The sequence below is a fragment of the Acyrthosiphon pisum genome, chromosome A1 (assembly GCF_005508785.2).
Source record: "Acyrthosiphon pisum isolate AL4f chromosome A1, pea_aphid_22Mar2018_4r6ur, whole genome shotgun sequence".
NCBI classification, from domain to species: Eukaryota; Metazoa; Arthropoda; class Insecta; order Hemiptera; family Aphididae; genus Acyrthosiphon; species Acyrthosiphon pisum.
This window is the reverse complement of record NC_042494.1, coordinates 47,436,453-47,456,183: the sequence shown is the minus strand read 5'-3', so window position 1 is coordinate 47,456,183 and position 19,731 is coordinate 47,436,453. Positions and strand designations below refer to the sequence as shown.

General features: G+C 27.6%; 1 protein-coding gene across 2 annotated transcripts in view; it reads right to left on the bottom strand.

Moving 5' to 3' along the window:
* LOC100160130 (histone acetyltransferase KAT7) overlaps positions 1–19,731 on the bottom strand; it is a 116,653-nt gene that overhangs the window by 95,226 nt on the left and 1,696 nt on the right. For both annotated transcript variants that reach the window (XM_029487179.1, XM_029487178.1), the window contains exons 2-7: positions 18,731–19,439; positions 17,153–17,485; positions 16,846–17,084; positions 16,509–16,781; positions 14,676–14,902; positions 13,705–13,891 (exon numbers count right to left, since the gene is read on the bottom strand). In XM_029487179.1, the coding sequence (XP_029343039.1) occupies positions 13,705–13,891; positions 14,676–14,902; positions 16,509–16,781; positions 16,846–17,084; positions 17,153–17,485; positions 18,731–19,439 (1,968 nt within the window). The remainder of the gene's footprint in view (positions 1–13,704; positions 13,892–14,675; positions 14,903–16,508; positions 16,782–16,845; positions 17,085–17,152; positions 17,486–18,730; positions 19,440–19,731) is intronic.

Here is a 19,731-nt window from a genome sequence, read left to right as displayed (position 1 = left end):
GCTCAAAAAGAGTCAAATTATTTTCAAAATTGTATCGTACATAGAAAATTCTAATATAAACATTCAGTGAAATTTTCAAGTTTCTACAGTCATTCGTTTTTTAATTACAACAAAATAAGAAAATCGTTACGTAAGAAATCGAGTAAATACCAAATGTTGTAAAAATATGAATTTCAAACGCTCATAAAAATTTAATTTGAGTTTCTTATAGACATTTTTTTTTGATAAAGGTAGATTATCCTATAAGGAATCTTGTATTACATTTTAAAATCTTAGATTTAAAAAGAAAAATTTTTACGAATTCTTAACTCAAAATAATTTGCTAATTTTCGTGATCTTTCCATATTTTTTCAATTTTTGAACTTTAAATGCTTATAAAAAAAAATGTGATTAAGGATTTTCAATATTTTCATCTGCCTTTGAAACAATATACTTGGAGCCTTCTATTAAATTTTCAAGCTTTTTTAATCAACAAATAAAATTTAATTGATATTTTTAGATAAAAAACTAAAAAAAATGGAAAATGAAACAAGTCTCTAAACAGTTCAAAATAAATCAAAATATTTTGAAAATGTTAACGTGTATAGAAAATGGAAATATAAACAACTATTGAACATTCCATGTATTTACGGTCATTTTTTTTAAAGTTACACCAAAAACCAAATTCAATTTTGTGAAAAATCGATTTTGCGTAAAAATTCCCGTTTTTCCTTAATTTTTCTTTGGTTTTTCTTGGCGCTTTTGAAAATTACTGGGAATTTTAATTTTTACCTCCCCAATGCACCAACGATATTCACTTTCCAATCGAACAAGATACTGAAGTTGAAAATCGAAGCATTATTTCGACTATTTATCGTGTACACAGACACAAAAAAAAAAATAATAAAAAAAAAAACACACATCATTGTAAAATCAATACATTCATTTTTCCACTCAGAATCTAAAAATAAAAAAATTAAAATACACACATCATTCTAAAATCAATACATTCATCGTTTCACTCAGAATCTAAAATAATACAACTTATTATACCTTTTACTTATTACTAGTGATGTAAATTTTCATTAATTTTTTTGTAAAACAAAATTTTTAAGTAGACATTATTTATTATGAGCAGTTATAAGTTATTACAAATTATATTGTACCTATAGTTTTAACGAAATACCATACAAGTTATAAATATTTATAATTTATAAATATATTTTATTTAACATGTAGGTAGGTACCTATATTTTTAATTTTAATTCATATTTAGTCGTTATATTCTTATTTAAATAATAAACATAGATAGTTAAAAATTGTAATGGCAAATTAATTTTTCAATTTACATCCCTACTTACTACTGAGATACAATTTGTATAAACAAAAGAAACCAGGAAAGTCGATCTGCTGTAAAGTGAGTTTGGACTGAACCTCGTCGTTGTGTACGTCACTTTAATGGATGTGTTAAATTTGAATTGAATCATCGTAAACCAACAATGATATTGAGCAGAGACGGGTTGTCATTCTCTACTTCCAACTTCTTGGAATATTTTATAATTTATTTAGGTATACTCCTTTTAGTAAGACGGTAAAATGAATAAATCGTTGCATAAGACATTGCATAAATTATAAAATATATTATTGATATTAATTTAGAAGTCAATACCGATGTACAGTAATCTATATATTATATTATAAGAGTTCAAAAAAATGTTAGACCATTATAACTCAAGAACGGTTGGACCGTTTTCAAAATTCTTTCATCATTAGAATGTTACATTATCTCTGAGTGCTGTATGCTTATTTAAAAAGGGGAAATTCCGGAGAGGTGTTCAAACAGGGATTTTGAGATTTACGATGGACATTTTTGTTTATAAATGGTTTCTTTTAGTTATATGGGAAATAATTAGTATAAATGAGTATTTCATTTGTATATTGATTGCCATTTGTTAGTACAAGCATGCATCATATCTAATTTTCGCACATTGCCTACCAAAGTGGCCGAGTGTCACTTACTGCAGAGAGTTACACTCAAAAACAGTCACAATTTTTTTAAGAGTTGTCATTTTGTACGGGCAACAAAGTGCGCTGGATCAGCAGTAGGGTATAAATATACATTAAAATTGAATCAAAACTCAACCAAAAATCAAGATTTCAAAATGAAGTATCTATAATATTAGGCATATCAAAATATTTTCGGTATTATTTGGTTGCTGTAGTAATTAATAATTCATAAATAATAAAAGTTGTTTGAATACGATAATATTATTCAGACATAATTTTAGATCTATAAAGACATACATTTTAATAATTTTTAGTTTTTACATTATTCCACATTTTTCACCGAAAATAATATTTCAGGAGTGATGAAACATAATATGTACGTGTATAACGAAATAGACTATACAATAGATTAGATAACTTATTTAAATAAAATATAAATAATACAATTTTTTTTTAAACAAATTAATATCCCATTCCTCACCAGTATTTTCATCGTTTAAGTTAAAACTTAAAAGATTCTTTTTATTTATACATAAACATTATGTATTTAGACAGTTACAACAATTATTGTGGTACATTCTATAATAGTTTAAAGTTATAGCTTTTAAAATTAAAATAAATAAATACAAAAAATAGTGTTACTACACTGTCAAGCTCATGCATTTCTAGACTTGAGAAATTTCACCCACGAATAATATTTTTAAATTACAATAAATAATAACTAAAATAGTTATTCTTGGATATTTAATATGTAATTTCGTCCAAATTTGAACATAAAATAACTAAAAACAAACTGTGTTTTATATTTTTTGGTTGCATAATAACGAACTTAGGTACATGGAATCTAGTTTTAAATTATCAATCCTTAGCTATAAAATTTGAACCTTTTATACATTTTTAACTACAAAATCATATTAGATTCTGAGCGGCGAGTGATGACTGATGAATGTATATTGACTTTACAATGATGTTTCTTTTGTGTGTGTCTGTGTACAATTATCCATGATAGTAGTTGAAAAATGCTCCGATTTTCAACTTCAGCATGTTGTTGCTGGAAAAGTGAATCTAGTCGGTGCATTCAGAAGGTAACAATTTAAAGGTCAAAGGTTAAAATTCCCATTAGTTTTCAAAAGCACCGGGAAAAACAAAAAAAAATTAAGGAAAACCGGGAATTTTTACACAAAATTGGTTTTTGACCAAATCGATTTTAGTTTTTGATATAGGTACTTATAGACGTAAGCTTGTACATTTTTTTTTTTATTGAAATTTTCTGATAATTTTAAAATATTGAAAATGTTGAAAATGTTAGTTTTAATGTATTTTTCTTAACTTAATTAATTGTTGAGGTATACTAAAGTAAAAATACAACATTTTTAATAAAAGATAAAAATTCACATTTATTACCTAGATAAATATAATATATTTATATAGGTATCTGGTATACATATATATTATATATATTTATTATTTAATGATTTGTATTTTGTGTTTACTATATTATTATGTTCAATAGAATAATACCAAAATAATATTAAAATGGATAAATGGTAATAAAAGTACACAGTTTTAAATATAATTATGAAGGTTAAAATAAACTATATATAATATCAAAAGATTTATTTGACAAGAAATAAATATGATAAATTATAGAATTTTCAAAATTTTCAGCTTTTCAAAAAAAAAAATGTAAACTCTTAACACAAATGATTTTAGATACATGAAATGTTTACTGAATTTTTATAGCATTTCCTAAACACCATAAAGTTTCATCGCCCCGCTAAAAATTTAAAATTAAAATTTACAGTTTATAAGAAATTCAGATTTGCAATAATTGCATAACTAATTTTAGTCTTAAGAAATACATATAATATATGTATTATATAACTTCATAATTTATAAAATATATTTGTTTTTATTCTGCTAGATTTTATTAGTGCATCTCATATACCCATTTAGAGAAGTTAAAATATTACAAATCGTCCCATTAATATAAGATTATATGGATAACGCATATTTAAAAATAATAATACTGAATTAAGGCATAATACAATCAGCCTTTTACAAGTAATCCTTTTATTATTCTAGTATTATCCTTATAAATAATTTTAACTTGGAATTTATTATTTTCATCGATTCACCGATAAACATATTATTATACCACATTCATAAAATATTTATAGTTTTCTCAAAATATGAACAAAAACGAAAACATGTTTTTGAACAGAGTTTGTAAGAACGCAATAATTAAAAGTGGGACTTGAGAACACATTTAAAAACATTTTGAAGTTCTATAGGTTAAATTTGTTTGTATTATTTTTATCCTTTTTCGTCAAACTAGCCAATAACACACATAGGTACTGGTTATTGGTTTTTTTTCTATCTAAAACAATTTTCTGGTATTCCTTTAAAAGTCAAACTGTGATTAAAATCTTTATTATTATTATTATTATTATTATTGCTTTAGTAGAATAAATTAATACTAAATAATTAAGTTATTTAGGTTTCAGTACAGAATGTTGAAGTAAGACAGTTGAATTTGGTAATATTGGCATAATGGCATACAATAATACGTATATATATATTTAGGTGTAGTGTAAGTTTGTGGGGTGGAAACCTACTCAGGTATAGTAGTATACAATATCACAAACGCCCGTCGCCCAAGACGGGGCGAAAAGGGGCGACGCAGTCTAAAGCGACAATGGAAAGAGGCAGACGTCTCGACGGTCGTATCGACCGGGCAATAACTCCTGAGGCCTTTCCAGACATAAGCACAGCCGTTGGGGCTTTCATGTAACATAAATACGAATTTTAAAGCAGAAAGATGAGAATTACGTATTCCACGTTGCGTAGGTACCTATACACAAACAATGTTCATCCCATTCATTTGCGAACAAAATATCAAAAATATTTCATAACAGTAAAATAGACAAAAAAACACACTTTTTCATAAACTTATTCAGGTTGTATTCAAACAGTTTAAATAAACTTACACGAGTTTACAAAATAATGATTGATTTTACTGTATTTTAAACGTGTTACGTTCACCCTCATTGGCATTTTCAACGCATCATCACCCAAATAATAACCTTAATCATTGGAGTATGAAATATAGAATTCAGTTTGAGTAAATAATTATACAAATCTTAATGTAGGTATTCTATATAATATTTCATAAGATTTTCTAAATCATGATTCCATTCATTTCATAAAACCAATAGTAATAATAATATGTAAAAACTAAATACATTTTGTTTTAGTTTATACCCAAATATTACTTAGTAGGAATATCCCCTATTTGCGTTTAAAGATAGGTATTTAAAATAATATAATCTACTAGCTGTTATAAAAAATATTAGTATTTATTTAAAATAATAATCCATTATTATTATGTGTTTGGTAATGCATAAATATTATTTTCAATTCTGTATAACAGTTGAAAATGCACATACACAATTATTATATATTTAGATGCTTAAGAACCCCTTTTACACCTGATTACACAAAAACCCGTATCCCCTCCCTTATACACCATTATTCCAACCAGTGAATTTTTTATAATTGCAACATTATTACAAACCAGACTTAAAATTGAATGCAATACCCTAATACTTTATAATATCATATAAACTAAAAATAACTATATGTAGTTGTTGTGATAACATTGGTACTTAATTTTACTGCAGATAATTTTTTTACTGCTATTCCTGTCGTTCCATACAATGAACGACAAAATAAAACGCAGGGGGTGTTAATAATTTAACACTTTTTAATATAAGTTTAAGTTCTACCAAGATTCTGAGCAGAGTGAGGAAGCTAGTGGTTTTACAATAGTGTTTATAGTATTTTTTTTTTTATATCCTGTATACAAAATTTTTACTGGAAGGAGTGCGTCGATTTCAACATATTATAGTTCTTTATCTTTTATCAAATTGGATCAAGATGGTACTTTAAAGAGGTCATTTCTCAATTTTCTCAATAGTTATTTAATGCCACGGAAAAATCCAGACTGATAAACCGTCTCCGCTCAAAATCGTTTTTCTTATACAATGATATTATATCATTGAATTCAAGTTTAATACAATCCATTATACGTTGACCCACTTGTAACCTACTGTACAGCAGAGCGACATCCATTTACCCTGTTTTTTTATTTGTTTCTATGGTGATAAACAAAGCGTTAGAGATTAAAACCATTTTTAGCGGTTTTTCGTAATTTTCGATGGTTTTTCCCGTGCCATAAAATAACTATTGATAAAATCGAAAAATGACCTCTTTAAAGTACCATCCTGATCAAATTTGATAAAAGATAAAGTACTATATGTTGAAATCGAAGCACTCCTTATGGTAGAAATTTTGTATACAGGATATAAAAACAATAAAAAATAAACACTATTGTAAAACCACTAGCTTCCTCGCTCCGCTCAGAATCTAAAAATAATAATATTGTAATATTAATTAAACTTACATGATTTAATAAGTAATAACAATATAAAATATCCAGACTGACAAACCATCTCTGCTCAGAATTGTTTTTCTTATACAATGATATTATATAATTGAATTCAAGTTTAATATAATCCGTTATGCAATGACCCACTTGTAACCTACTGTACGGCAGAGCGACACCCGCTTATTCGCTTTTTTTAAATTTTATACTGAATAAGATTATAAAACAGATTAAATCAGTGAAGAAGCGTCATATGAGACAATTAGACAACGTCTCCCCACTTGTAAATTAGATCACCGGACAAATAATTTTTATATGTGATTTCCTCATTTTCGTAAAATTAAAATACAAATAATTTACATTACTTTCTGAAAACACACACACCTAATATTGCATTTTTGTACCACTTGCTTTTATTTATGTGTGTATGCTGTAGATTTAAAACAAACTTGTCCTCGAAAATGGGCCGAGATCGCTCATTTGGATTAGCAGTATTGCATATAAAAAAAAATACCTATACCTGCCACTGAATTATATTAATAATATTATATTTATATTCATTTATTTATTTATATTTTATAATTGCAAAAATTAGATTTTGTTTAGTAATTTATATTTTTACTTTAGTCTGAGTAATAATTAGCTAAAGGTATAACTCGATAAATTATAATAAAACAATTTTATATTATTTATTACTATAAAAACACCATACAACTGTGATAAATACAACTGTTAAAATAGTACAATAAACTTATTAAATAGTAATACCTATAATGGAACTTTAGCAATCCATAGTAAACCAAGTAATTATAAATACAAAAGTAATGGGTATTACCATATCACATATATTAAATTCAAAGCCAATGTTTAAGCCTAATGTTTAAAATATACCATACTGGCATACATAATATAACATTTTATTAAGATGACGCTATACAGAAATGTGTTGTCTCCGCCTTACAAGTGCATAACATAGCAAATTTTAAGATCAGCGGATCACGTTTAGCTCCGTTAGTTCAAACATTAGAGTGAATTGTCCTCTTATCTTATTTAAATGCAAGATTATTATCTAAGGCATCTCGTAGTCGTTTTGTTATATTTAAATTTTGAAGTGAGTTATGAGTATTTTAAGATGTACAAACAATTTAAAATTAAAATATAATAAAAAGCCTAGGAGATGCCCTAGATAATAATCTTATCTTTAAATTTTATAAGATTTCAATTCACTCTCTTTTAAACTAACGGAGCTAAACATAATCTGCTGAGCGTAAAATTTGATATGTTACGCACTTGTAAGGCGGAGACAACAAATGGACAAATCACAAATGTCTGTGTAGCGTCCTGTAAATAGATTCATATTATATTGAATACGTATTGTATTATTGTGAGAATATAATCATAAAAATGATACAGTGATGAAAAATGATTTGAACCCTCAAAAATTTTAAAACTTATTAAAAACTGTCTACGCCACTGTGGTCACACTTATTTTCAAAACGATTATTTAATTATTTTAAACATTTTAATTAGATAGTTTCAAACAATATTTCTGCCACATAAATTCAATTATGATGTACAGAACACAAATATTTTTGTAAACATGAAGAATACAGATATCAATAATATACAAGCTATACAATTTAAATTTAAAATAAAGATGTTAACTTGTATTTATTTGTATAAAAAAAAAAATGTAGGTATACAATTAATAAGTAGTTAAATTATTAAAACTATAATAAATAATAAGCGTTTGCTTGAATAAAGTATTTCCATAAAATTAAAAATCATGAAAAAATATGGGATGTTTTAGAATTTAAAAAACAATGTTTTAAGAACCATTATTTACCTGAATGCACTGTATAAAAAAGGGTGGTTTCGTCCTGGAATTCCAATTAAAATAATAAATCGTTCGTTAAAACAAAGAAAAGAAAACGTTAAATAAACTACACATACGGTCACAATAAATTTAGAGCAACTACATGAGCTATATAATATGCAACATTTTGACTACAGCTATTTTATTATGAAAAATATAGGTTTTTATCAATTTGTACATAATTATTAATTATTACACATTAAAAAACAATGATTCACAAAAAAACTATACGTATTATATAATTTGGTAAAAGCGACGTTTTATTACAGAGAATGTTATATTTTAAAAAGCTTAGTAATAAAGATAGTAACAACATTGAATAAATAATGAAATGTATAATGAACTCCATAAGATAATTTCACCCAAGGATTTTCTGTCTTTGTCTAACACATGTAGGTACGACATAGGATTTTAGACGTGTTCTTTGCCAATCGTACCCATTATTATAGTGAAGCGATAACAATTCTGAAAACGGATTTTAATTTGTCGTCAAGTCTACTTGAAATTGACTTTTCAACATTTTTGATATTATTCCCTAAATTCCTAAAAATATTAAATTAAAGAATCTGGTAAGTGGATATCACTCTGCTGTACAGTAGGTTACAAATGGGTCATTGTATAATGCATTGTATTAAACTTGAATTCGATGATATAATAATATAATAATATAATCATTGTATAAGAAAAACGATTCTGAGGGGAGACGGTTTGTCAGTCTAGATATTTTATATTGGTCTTATTCATTACAGCTTGTAAATTGAATTAATTATATAATATTACTAGCCAACCCGTCAAAGCTTCGCCCATGATTGGTTGTTTATTTTGCCTCCGGACGATGATGTATAATTTTATATTCAAAATTTATCGTTTAAAGTTATCGGAAAGTAAATATAAAAAAGGGTTATGAAAACGTATTGAAATATTTCAAGCGGTATTAATGATAAATATATTTTTATCAAAAATAGCTGATCCCGTGCACTTCGTTGCCAACTAATTTAAATACCAACTATATGACTCAAACTTTGTTCAATTCGTTATTTAATAATCGGTGTATGGCGTTCAAAACTTATATCAACTTTTCCGTTGCCCAGAATATAAATTCAGATTCGCAGCAGTATATTATCAGGTAGGCAATCTACCTGTAGTAGATCGCGGACCCCGTGCTGCTGGTATACGTAAAGTGTATAATTTCAATCTAGAGTATCAATGTACCTGATCTGCCCAAATAACCAATGAAAACCAATAATAAATGAATACTAATTTCTACTGTAGACTGTAACCAATGGCAACTATTTAAAAAATAAATAAAAATAAAATTTCCAATTTACATCGTGAACCTCAAGATCCATGTTTGAGCACCTCTTTAAAATGCAAATTTCGACAAATCCTTTCTTAGCGGATGCCTACGCCATAATAACTATCTGTATGCCAAATTTCAGTCCAATCCGTCCAATGGTTTTAGCTGTGCGTTGATAGCATGCGTCGATGCGTCAATCAGCTTACTGTTTTATATATACAGATAGATATTTTTTTATTCGTTTCTATGATGATCAACAAAGCGTAAGAAATTAAAATCCCATTTTTAGCGGTTTTTTGTAATTTATCGGTGGTTTTTCCCTAGGCATTAAATACCTATTGAAAAAATCGAAAATGACCTCTCTAAAGTACCATCTTGGTACAATTTTTTAAAATATATAAAGTACTATATGTTGAAATCGAAGCACTCCTTCTAGTAGAAATTTTGTGTAAAAAAAAAACCATTGTAAAACTACTAGCTTCCTCCCTCCGCTCAGAATCTAAAATAGTGATTAAAAAATTGTCAACTTTTAAATTTCGGAGAAGTTAATATCCAAAATGTGGGAAGGAGAAAGTTTCTGTTAGTTTGTTGAATTCAGTTTAATTTAATAGATCACGACACCACTTACGTTTCAGGCATCTCGGAGAATTTCCAGGTATGGTAGGAGTGGCCAAATTTTTTATTAGTTGGTTTGGATAATTATTTAAACGGTTATGGAATAGATTTTGATTCATCACTTAATGATTTAAGTTTTAAGTCGGTTTTTAGAGTATGATTTCAAACGTAGGGCGGAGACAGTATTTTTTTTAAATAATAATAAATATACCTACTATATATACTTTGTAATTCAACAAGAAGACACGCCGTGGCCCAAAAAAAATTGGTTCTTCTGCGCATCCACACGTGACACATTGTCATTTGGAACTGATCTCGATGACAGGGTGTCGAGTGAAGTTGCATAGAATCGGTGTGTTCTCTCGCTGAATAGAGTATAGACGCATAGTACTGATTTACATAAAAGTAAGCGTAGCGAGAAGAGTAGCCAACGGCCAACACACACGTATATAATATAATATATTATATTCATTTTTTCTTTTTACCTACCTCATATTTTATTTCAACTTCTCATCTATTATTTATTTTAATTTTGAAATACGAAATAATGATATAAATACATATCACGTATGCAAAAATAAATATTGAGAACCTACTATCGTTGGTAGGTACTATAAATAATGATAATTATAAAATATTTAATTTGATACCGTTCTGTATATTATTTACGATTTTTTGTTAAGTAATTCAACTATGAATATATTAAACATAGTATTATTTTAAAATAATAATTTTAATTTCCTAATGGAAAAAAAATAATGTTAAAGTTTACATGATTAAAACTACAGCTTATTAAAGATTAAACAAATAAGCCTATCAGCCTATATTACTATTTCAGTGGCGTAGCCAGGATTTTTTTTTCGAGGGGGGGCTGATTAATTTTTCCACTTTTACACATTAAATACGTACTAGCACAGATAAATGGCTGAAAAGTGTTAATACGTATAGTACATTTTTAAATATTTTAAATACAATTTAAGACTTTTTGAGCAATTATAATAGACCATTAAAATAATTTTTAAATTTTCTTAACAATTCGTTGGGAGGGGGGCTACAGCCCCCTCAATCCCTCCCCTGGCTACGCCACTGTACTATTTATATTTTATGATACATTTGTATTGCTAGTATGGTAATTTATTTTACTATTAGAAATACGGTTAGGCACCTTGTATTACATTTTTTAGTATTTTGAAAAGAGTCAATTATTTTGTAAATGTAATGGTGCATTGGTGTACCTATAGAAAATGGTAGAATAAACATCTAGTGAAAGTATCTTCGGTTATTAGCTTTTTCAGTTACGCCAAAATAACTAAATCGATTTTTTCAAGAACTGGTATTGCGTATAAATCCCTATTTTTAAACACTTTTGAAAATTACTGTGAATTTTACCTTTCAAAAGTATTAAATAGATTCACTTTCCCATTGAACAAAATGTTGAAATTGAAAATCAAAGAATTATTTCTACTAGAAAAAATATTTACAGACAGAAAAAAAACACACACTTCATTGTAAAATCAATACATCCATCGCTCCGCTCAGAAACTAAAATTAGAGACAGGGATACATCTGTGTAATCTACTGATAAGACACGAAAATAATAAATAAAAAAAAAGTTATAGGGGCGCATCTGACCCAATCCTCATCCGCCCACATAAATATACGTCACTGGCGCCGTCGCTGGGCGTGATCATCATAATACGACATATTATACACACACATAATATATATATAATATAGCACTACAGCGCGCCGTGCGAATTTCGAAAAATGCGAAATATATACGAATAATAATAATTATTAACAAGAGCCGTCTAGGACTACTGAACGAACCCGCGCCGGGTCCATGACCTGTGACAACCCCATTTTCTGTGGTGATTGGTGTAGTGAGGTAGCGGCTCGGTGCTCGTTGTGCGATAGGTAGACACGCAACCGCCGCGTCGACTGGCAGCAGTGGAGGTACGCACAATATAATGGCTAGGCACACGTACTCTACGGTCGGTTCGAACAGATCGACGACGGTGTAAGGGGCTGTGGGGGGGGATACGAAAACCCTTTACGCTTAAATTACGCTCATGTTAATATTGTACTCAGCTGGTGATTAACGCATTACGATGCAGATGTGGGTCGATAATCAGAAAATTCCAAAGAAAAATGCCGTTTGCAAAGCAAGAGAACCGACGAAAATATGTTCCTCTAAACATCTTCATGCGATGATATCCTTCGTAGTGGAACCCGACATGATGGTAGAGTGGCACAAGGGGATGTACAGAATCTGTGTGTTCTCTCGCTAGACCGAGTATAGTGCAATAACAAATTTTTAAGGCTTAGATATGCAAAGCTATAAAAATAAGATTTTGATAACTGATACCAAGCAGCTCAACTTCTAAAAGCTATTATTATTAACCTAACCACTAAAAGTTTACTGAATCAATTATGTGCATCGGCTAGAAAATTAAGAGATCATTCATCACAATTTAATCATATAGAACTTTGAAAGTGGATAAAATTCTACATTGAAATTATATGTTTATAATTATCAAAGGAAAATAAAACTGACCATTACTAATTTAATTGGGAATCGAAATTGTATGCAAGATAAACATACAAGATAGTATATTTTAATATGTTAATTTTCATAAATAGCATATCATTTCGTTTATTTAATGTCCATGTGAATAAAGAATGCATAAAAAAAGAAATATATAAAACATAATATACAAATGAAGAATATATATAGAATTTTAATTACTTTATATCCCTAAACAAACATGAGGTGTTACAAATGTTATTTGGAGATGAATGATAGAGTAGCTAGTACACATCTAAATTCTAAAGGTATAATGTTTTGTTGTTCCAATAATCAAATTTATACAACTCGACTGTCATGTTACAAAACAATAAAATAAGTTTTTACAACTATATATATATAGGTACTACTACTAAAATGATAACATAAAAGCACACTGTATAGTGTATATCAATTTTAAAAAATTTTAAAAAATAACAAGCGGTTAAGTTCATTTTTTGATAGGGTTAAGTTAATGGTATATTAATATTGTAATTTAAAATATTATTATGGAAGTTAGCAAGTTACATTTCTATAATGACAATAATCAAACATTTAACTAAAAAAAGAATTGACTTAATATTAAATATTTTTAATTTAGCTACTTTTAAATGATAAATACAAGATCTAGGTGCCTGTATAAATATAAGAAAAATTAAGTGGACAAAATTGTAGCAAATAATTTTAACCAAATTAACAGTTTCGAACTAAAATTATTAATAAAGTAATAATCTAAATTTATTTTATTTTAATTTAATTTTTTAGATCAACATACACCCATTCTAATACATAGATTAATGAAAATTGACATTTGTATATTATTATTATTATTATTAGTAATAATAATTGATATATAAAACATACCGTATATACCTACTTATCATTAATTAAATCCAATAGTGTAGAGATAAACTTACCTTACTGAAATAACCAACAATATGACATCCATCTTCGTCCTGAGTAGTCATTATGTAAAACAAAAATGGTTCTACATCATAATAAAGTGTTTTATGGTCTAGAAAGAATTTTGCAAGTAAACACAAATTTTGGCAGAATATTTTGAATCGTTTACCATCTACTTCCCAAACAGATATACGGTCTTTCCTAAAATAAATAAATTAGAAAATTAGAAAGTAATAATAAATAATATTATAAATATAAATAATAAGAAAATAAGTAGAAAAAAAGGATGGGCAAATGGGTACTGCTCTGCCGTACAGTGTCTAGAAAGGTTTCACTGTAATGGGATATGTTGTATTTCAATTCAATGATATAAAATCATTGTACACGGAAAACGATTCTGAAGGGAGACGTTCTATCAACCTATATTACTATGTTTATTTATTATTTTATGATATAATTGCTGTTAAAGTAATTTATTATACTATTAGTTATTATATATTAATAGTAATACAGTAAGTTGAATTAATTTTTGCCAAAAAAATTAATTTGAAATATCATAGTGTATACAATATAATAATATTCTTAAAAAGCTTCAAGTACCCTCTAAAAACTGTTTTAGATATTTTCAATTCTTAGCTGTAAATTTAACATTTTATACATTTTTAACTAAAAAATAATTTGCAAATTTTCATTATTTTGATGATCTTTGTCAAAATTTGACTTTTAATGATTATTAAAAAAGTTGTGTCTGTATATCTTTAATATTTTTGAACTCTGATTATAAAAAACTATAAGGAACTTTGTATTACACTTTTTGACCCAACGGAATTTTTTTACATTACAATTATATCAATACATTTATCGCACCTCTCGGAATCTAAAATAGTATCCGAAAATAGAGAAAATCATATTTAAAAATTAATTAACTGAACAGGTAATCAAATTTTAATTAAATCGTATTACATAATAAAAATGTCTTGCTTACCGATAAACTTCATCGCCAGGTGGATGTTTCCAAACACATTTGAGTTTATGTCTAAATAGTACTGTTTTGCTTTTAATGTAGTGTAAACAGAATTCACATAAGTACAACTTTGGTACCTGTGTATATTCTTCTGGGTATGGACTTTGATACCAAACTTCCATTTCATACTTTCCCATTTCTAAATACTTTGTGCCTTTAAAATTTGGTAATTGTTTTAAATCTTCTTCCTATTATGTACAAAGAAAAATACATTAATATTTGCAATTCATACACTGTATCACATTCCACAGCAGAATATATTTTTTAGTACTTAAATATAATTGAATTTCACAGCAATAAGTAGAGTATGTATTTTGAAGGTGTTTGCTTTTTTTTCTATTAATCTAAAACGAAGCTATGTCAGCTACAAATTTGATTTATACTACTTAGAATGAAATGCACGACATTTTATTTTGCTTTTTTTTTGTATATTTATGCTTTATGGGCATTTTGGGTACTTTTTTTGCTTTAAGTTAGATTTTTAAAAAAATTTATAAATTGAAAAATAGTTTTTTGGAAGATTTAGGCAGCTTTATTGCTTTTTTGTAGTGCTTTTCTTTAGTTTTTTTATTGCTTTAAAATCTGTACTCCAGTAATAAATATTACATTGTTAGTTCTAAGTATTTAAAGTATAGATTAGCAAAGTAATGTACCATTATTTTTTAGAGGTACCCCTGTGCCATATTACTCAGCTTAATATCCAAACCTAAAATATTCAAGAGTTTCATAACTAACTAATCATTCTAAAAATACAAAATACTCTAGAAATAATTCTGCTTCAGAATATGATATAAAAAAAGTATATTACTATTCAAAAAAGTATAAACTTAAAAATAGTAACTAAAAATTATAATTTTAACATTGAATAATTTAAAAATATATATTTTTCAAAAAGTTAAAATTTAATACCTAAAAGTAATTAATTGGATCATCTAACATTAATAATATGTATGATCAAAGAAATGCCTGATATATATCAATTCTTCTTTTGTTATATTACAAAAGTTATAAAATCAATGACCTGATCTTTAAACAAATAATCAAACAATCAGTAATAACATTTAAAAAAATTGATAAGTAGGAAGTTTAATGTTCATATTTACTTGGAAGCTTTTTTTAATGTTCAGATTTTAAGAAAGTTATAAAGTTGTTTTTTTTTTATGATACCTTAATTTTTACCCAAAAGTTACAATCCATGAAGTACAGAAAAAAGTACTCAGTAGAGGCTAGTTGCATTACTACTTGGTGCTTATTATTATTATCATTATAACCAGGTGGATTAATTAATAGCTTCAAACAAGTAGATTTTTAAAAATTCAAATTGTGAAAATGTTAACAATGAAAATCATATTATATAACTTATGTTTATGAAATGCTCAGTAAAATATGAGAATATAGAATGTACCTGACAATCAATACACAATCCATAATTTTAATTAAAATATATATTTATTTATATATTAATCTTTCTCATAAGAGAAAATTTCTATCTACCTAACAGATATATTGATTTCCTTACATCTGCATAAGGTAATTTACATTCAACTAAGATTTCAAATTATAATCACGAGAAAATATAAATATGTATCTAATGTGTACCAGGTACACTGTACCTATTTAATTACTTATTTAAAAGTAATTAATATATTTTCATTCACAGAAAACATTAATTACTAGAAAATAATAATATGATTCACCCTTTAGTATTGTTTCCATTATTTTTATTAGTTATCAGAAAAAAAAATGTATTGTGTAAAATTGGTTATTTGTATTGATACTAAAAAAGGTACTAACAATTTTCTCACTGGCTACTGCTTGTGCTTCTTGAAATAACTTAATATCATAGGATGGTATATTAGAGCAGTTGAGTATATCAGGCTCTAAATCTTTACCAGCATATTGGTCACTTTGCGAAGTATCACTACTTGTTTCATTTTTTTTTTTATCATCGATATCATTTCTCATTTCTTTAACTTTATCTCGATAGTTCTTTTGTTCGGCTGAACTAGATTTTAATGTACCCTTTAAACGTTCTTCATTTTTCTTTAGTCGTTCAGATAAATTTTCCTATAAGCAAATATATACTGTTTATATAATAATTCTAAACATAATATATTATCACTTATATTACTTGACATTGTTTTATAGTTAATCTATGATACATGGGGCAGGCTTCTGAAGTAAAATGACGCTCATATAAGCCATTTAGATGACCTAATGAATCACAACCATTAACTGGACAAAGTCTTTCTTCTAATTCAACAAGCCCTCCACTATTCAATCTCTTATCATTACAATTTAGTGGCTTGCGTGTTTTGTCACGAGATTTTTTAGTAGGTGATTTGCAACTGGTACTAGTTGATTTACTTCCTAAAATAAAAAATTATATTAGTCTATTAATTAATTAATAAGATTAACAAATATATGTATCCATATACCTGTATCTGAATCAGAATCTGTTGCAGTCGTAGTTCTATGGCTAGCAGCTAATATACGACTAACTCTGGTAGATCCTCTAGTTGTAACAAGTTTTTGGTCCTGACCGGCTTTTGAGTTGGAATTAGTATTTGAACCATTTTTAGTTGGTTCTGGAACTGGATATTTTCTAGGTCGGCCACGTCCTCTAGAGACCTTACCACTAGATGAAGATTCGTTAGCACTTGTAACTTTTGTGGCAGGCTGCGGTGTTTTATTTAAAAGTTTTTTTTTGTGTTGTTCTTGTGTTGTTTTTTTAATCTTCTTATCTAACGATGAATCTGTATCTGATGACTCTAAATAAATAAATAATAAATATTAGGTAATGGTTTTTATTGTGAGTTATATCATGAGTTACATACTACCACACAGTTTATGATAGATAAATTAGAATGAAAATGTTGAGATCATTACCTAATAATAGTTTACTTCTAAGATGAAATAAAAATCTAGTAAGGGAGTGGGAGGGGGGTCCGGAGTGAGGGATGCTACCAGTTTTTTGTAGCGCGCTAACACTACAGTTACTTCCCCAAAAAAAGTAGCTCGCTATCATTTTTTTTAAATATGTTCCAATTGAAAATTGGTAGTTTATAGTTTGTACTGATAACATTTGATGACTGGATGCGTTTTAACTATGCAAGTTAATCATGGATTAAACTAATTAAATTCATTAAGAGGATGTCACACCCGTATGTGTTGTCTCCATCTTACAAATATACAACATACCAAAAACTGTTTTGCTCAGGACAACTTCTCTCCCACCAAATTTATTGTAGTACTACCAAATTTTCACAAGACGTAAAGAAGAAATTTATCTGTTTAACAATGTGCTCTTTTTCTTAATATCACTACCGAATCATTTTTTATAAGCAAATGAAAAAAACCAAATGTTTAGAAGCATATAACTTTTATTGAATTTATGTTATCTAAAATATGGGAACGCTGTAGCATAGATAATTATTTTCCACCCTATATGTTCAGACATTTTGGAGCCACTACTATAAACAAAGAAAGATAAAAGTTGTCCCGTTTTTGCTATATTGTACATTTGTAAGACGGAGACAACATATGCGGGTGTGACATCCTCTTAATATACTCATCAATATTTTAATATAAATAAATAATTATATAGTTATCATACTATTTTAACTATCACCAAACATGTTGAAGGTAGCGGAAAAAAAATGGTAACTTTTGCTACTCTAACCAAAAATTACTAGCGCACTAAAGAATATCGCTACATTAATCGCTATTACTAAAGTAGCGTTGCTACAATTAGCGCGCTACTCCCGACCACTGAGGATTATCTAGAGCCTATGGTTAGAAACTCAAAACAAAAACAATAGATTAAGCCTCGGATTAAGAACAACTTAATATCAAATATAGAAACGTAGTATCCAAGCCTTTCAGAAATATTTAAAAAAAATAACAATCAATAGAGTTTAAAGAAAAATATTTAAAAAATTGACACTCGTGTTTCTTTTTAGTAATTGGTAACTAATTATATTTTTTCTCATAATATATTAGCATATTATACTAACCAGAACTTGCTGATGTTAAGGTGGATGTTTTAGTAGTTGGTGAATGTTTTTTTAATTTTGCCATTGCTTTTGGTCTAGGTTTTACTAATGCTTTTTGTGTAGTAGCACTTTTCATTGGCGTAAGTTTTGGAGGTGGAGGATCACTGTCACTACTGTTTATCTTATCTGGGCTGAAAATACTTTTTGACTTTGAGTCAGGTTTCTTAACTCCATCAGTGATAGCTGTGGCTTTAGACCTCGGTCCTTGACTACGTTTAACATCAGATTTTTTGTTTTTATCCTGTGATTTTAAAACTGCTGCAACTGTTGCAGTAGCTTTAGGTTTTACTGGTGGAAATTTTCTTTTGGTTTTTGTCTCTGCATCTGTATCTGAATCAGTATAGATAGCAGCTGTTAATTTAGGAGCTGTATTTGTTTTGTTTTTAAATTTGTCCGGTGAAGATTGTTTTTTAGAAAGTTCAGAGACTTTTGGTTCTGAAGAAGTGGATGCTTTTTTCTTTGGTGATTTCTTGTGTTTTTCTGATTCAGAAGAATTATTTTCAGTGGTAGATGAATTTTCAGTATCAGATGAACTTGTGGAATCAGATCCTGATGTTGATGATGATGAACTACTAGAACTATTTGTACTGGAATCTGTACTGGAAGCTAAATCTTTTCGTGCAGTAGATTTAGGTGGTGTTGATGACTTATTTACTGAAGATCCAGTCTCCTAAAATAGAATATAATAATAAGACATAGAATGTAATTAAAATCTAATTTAAAATATTTAACAAGAAACAAGGTAAGTATTATTTTTTTTTTTTTTTTAGTGAGAGATTACAAGTAAATTAGTATTCACCATTATTATATACTCTGTTTGCTTAGAAAATTTCGTTGTTTAGTGCATACGACTGCGAACCAGAAGTGGGAAGGTAAATTTTTGCAGCGGCTACAACAATTTTTGGTTGGTATAACCATATTCTCTTGGTGAACGGAATATAAACAAAAATGTATTTACTAAC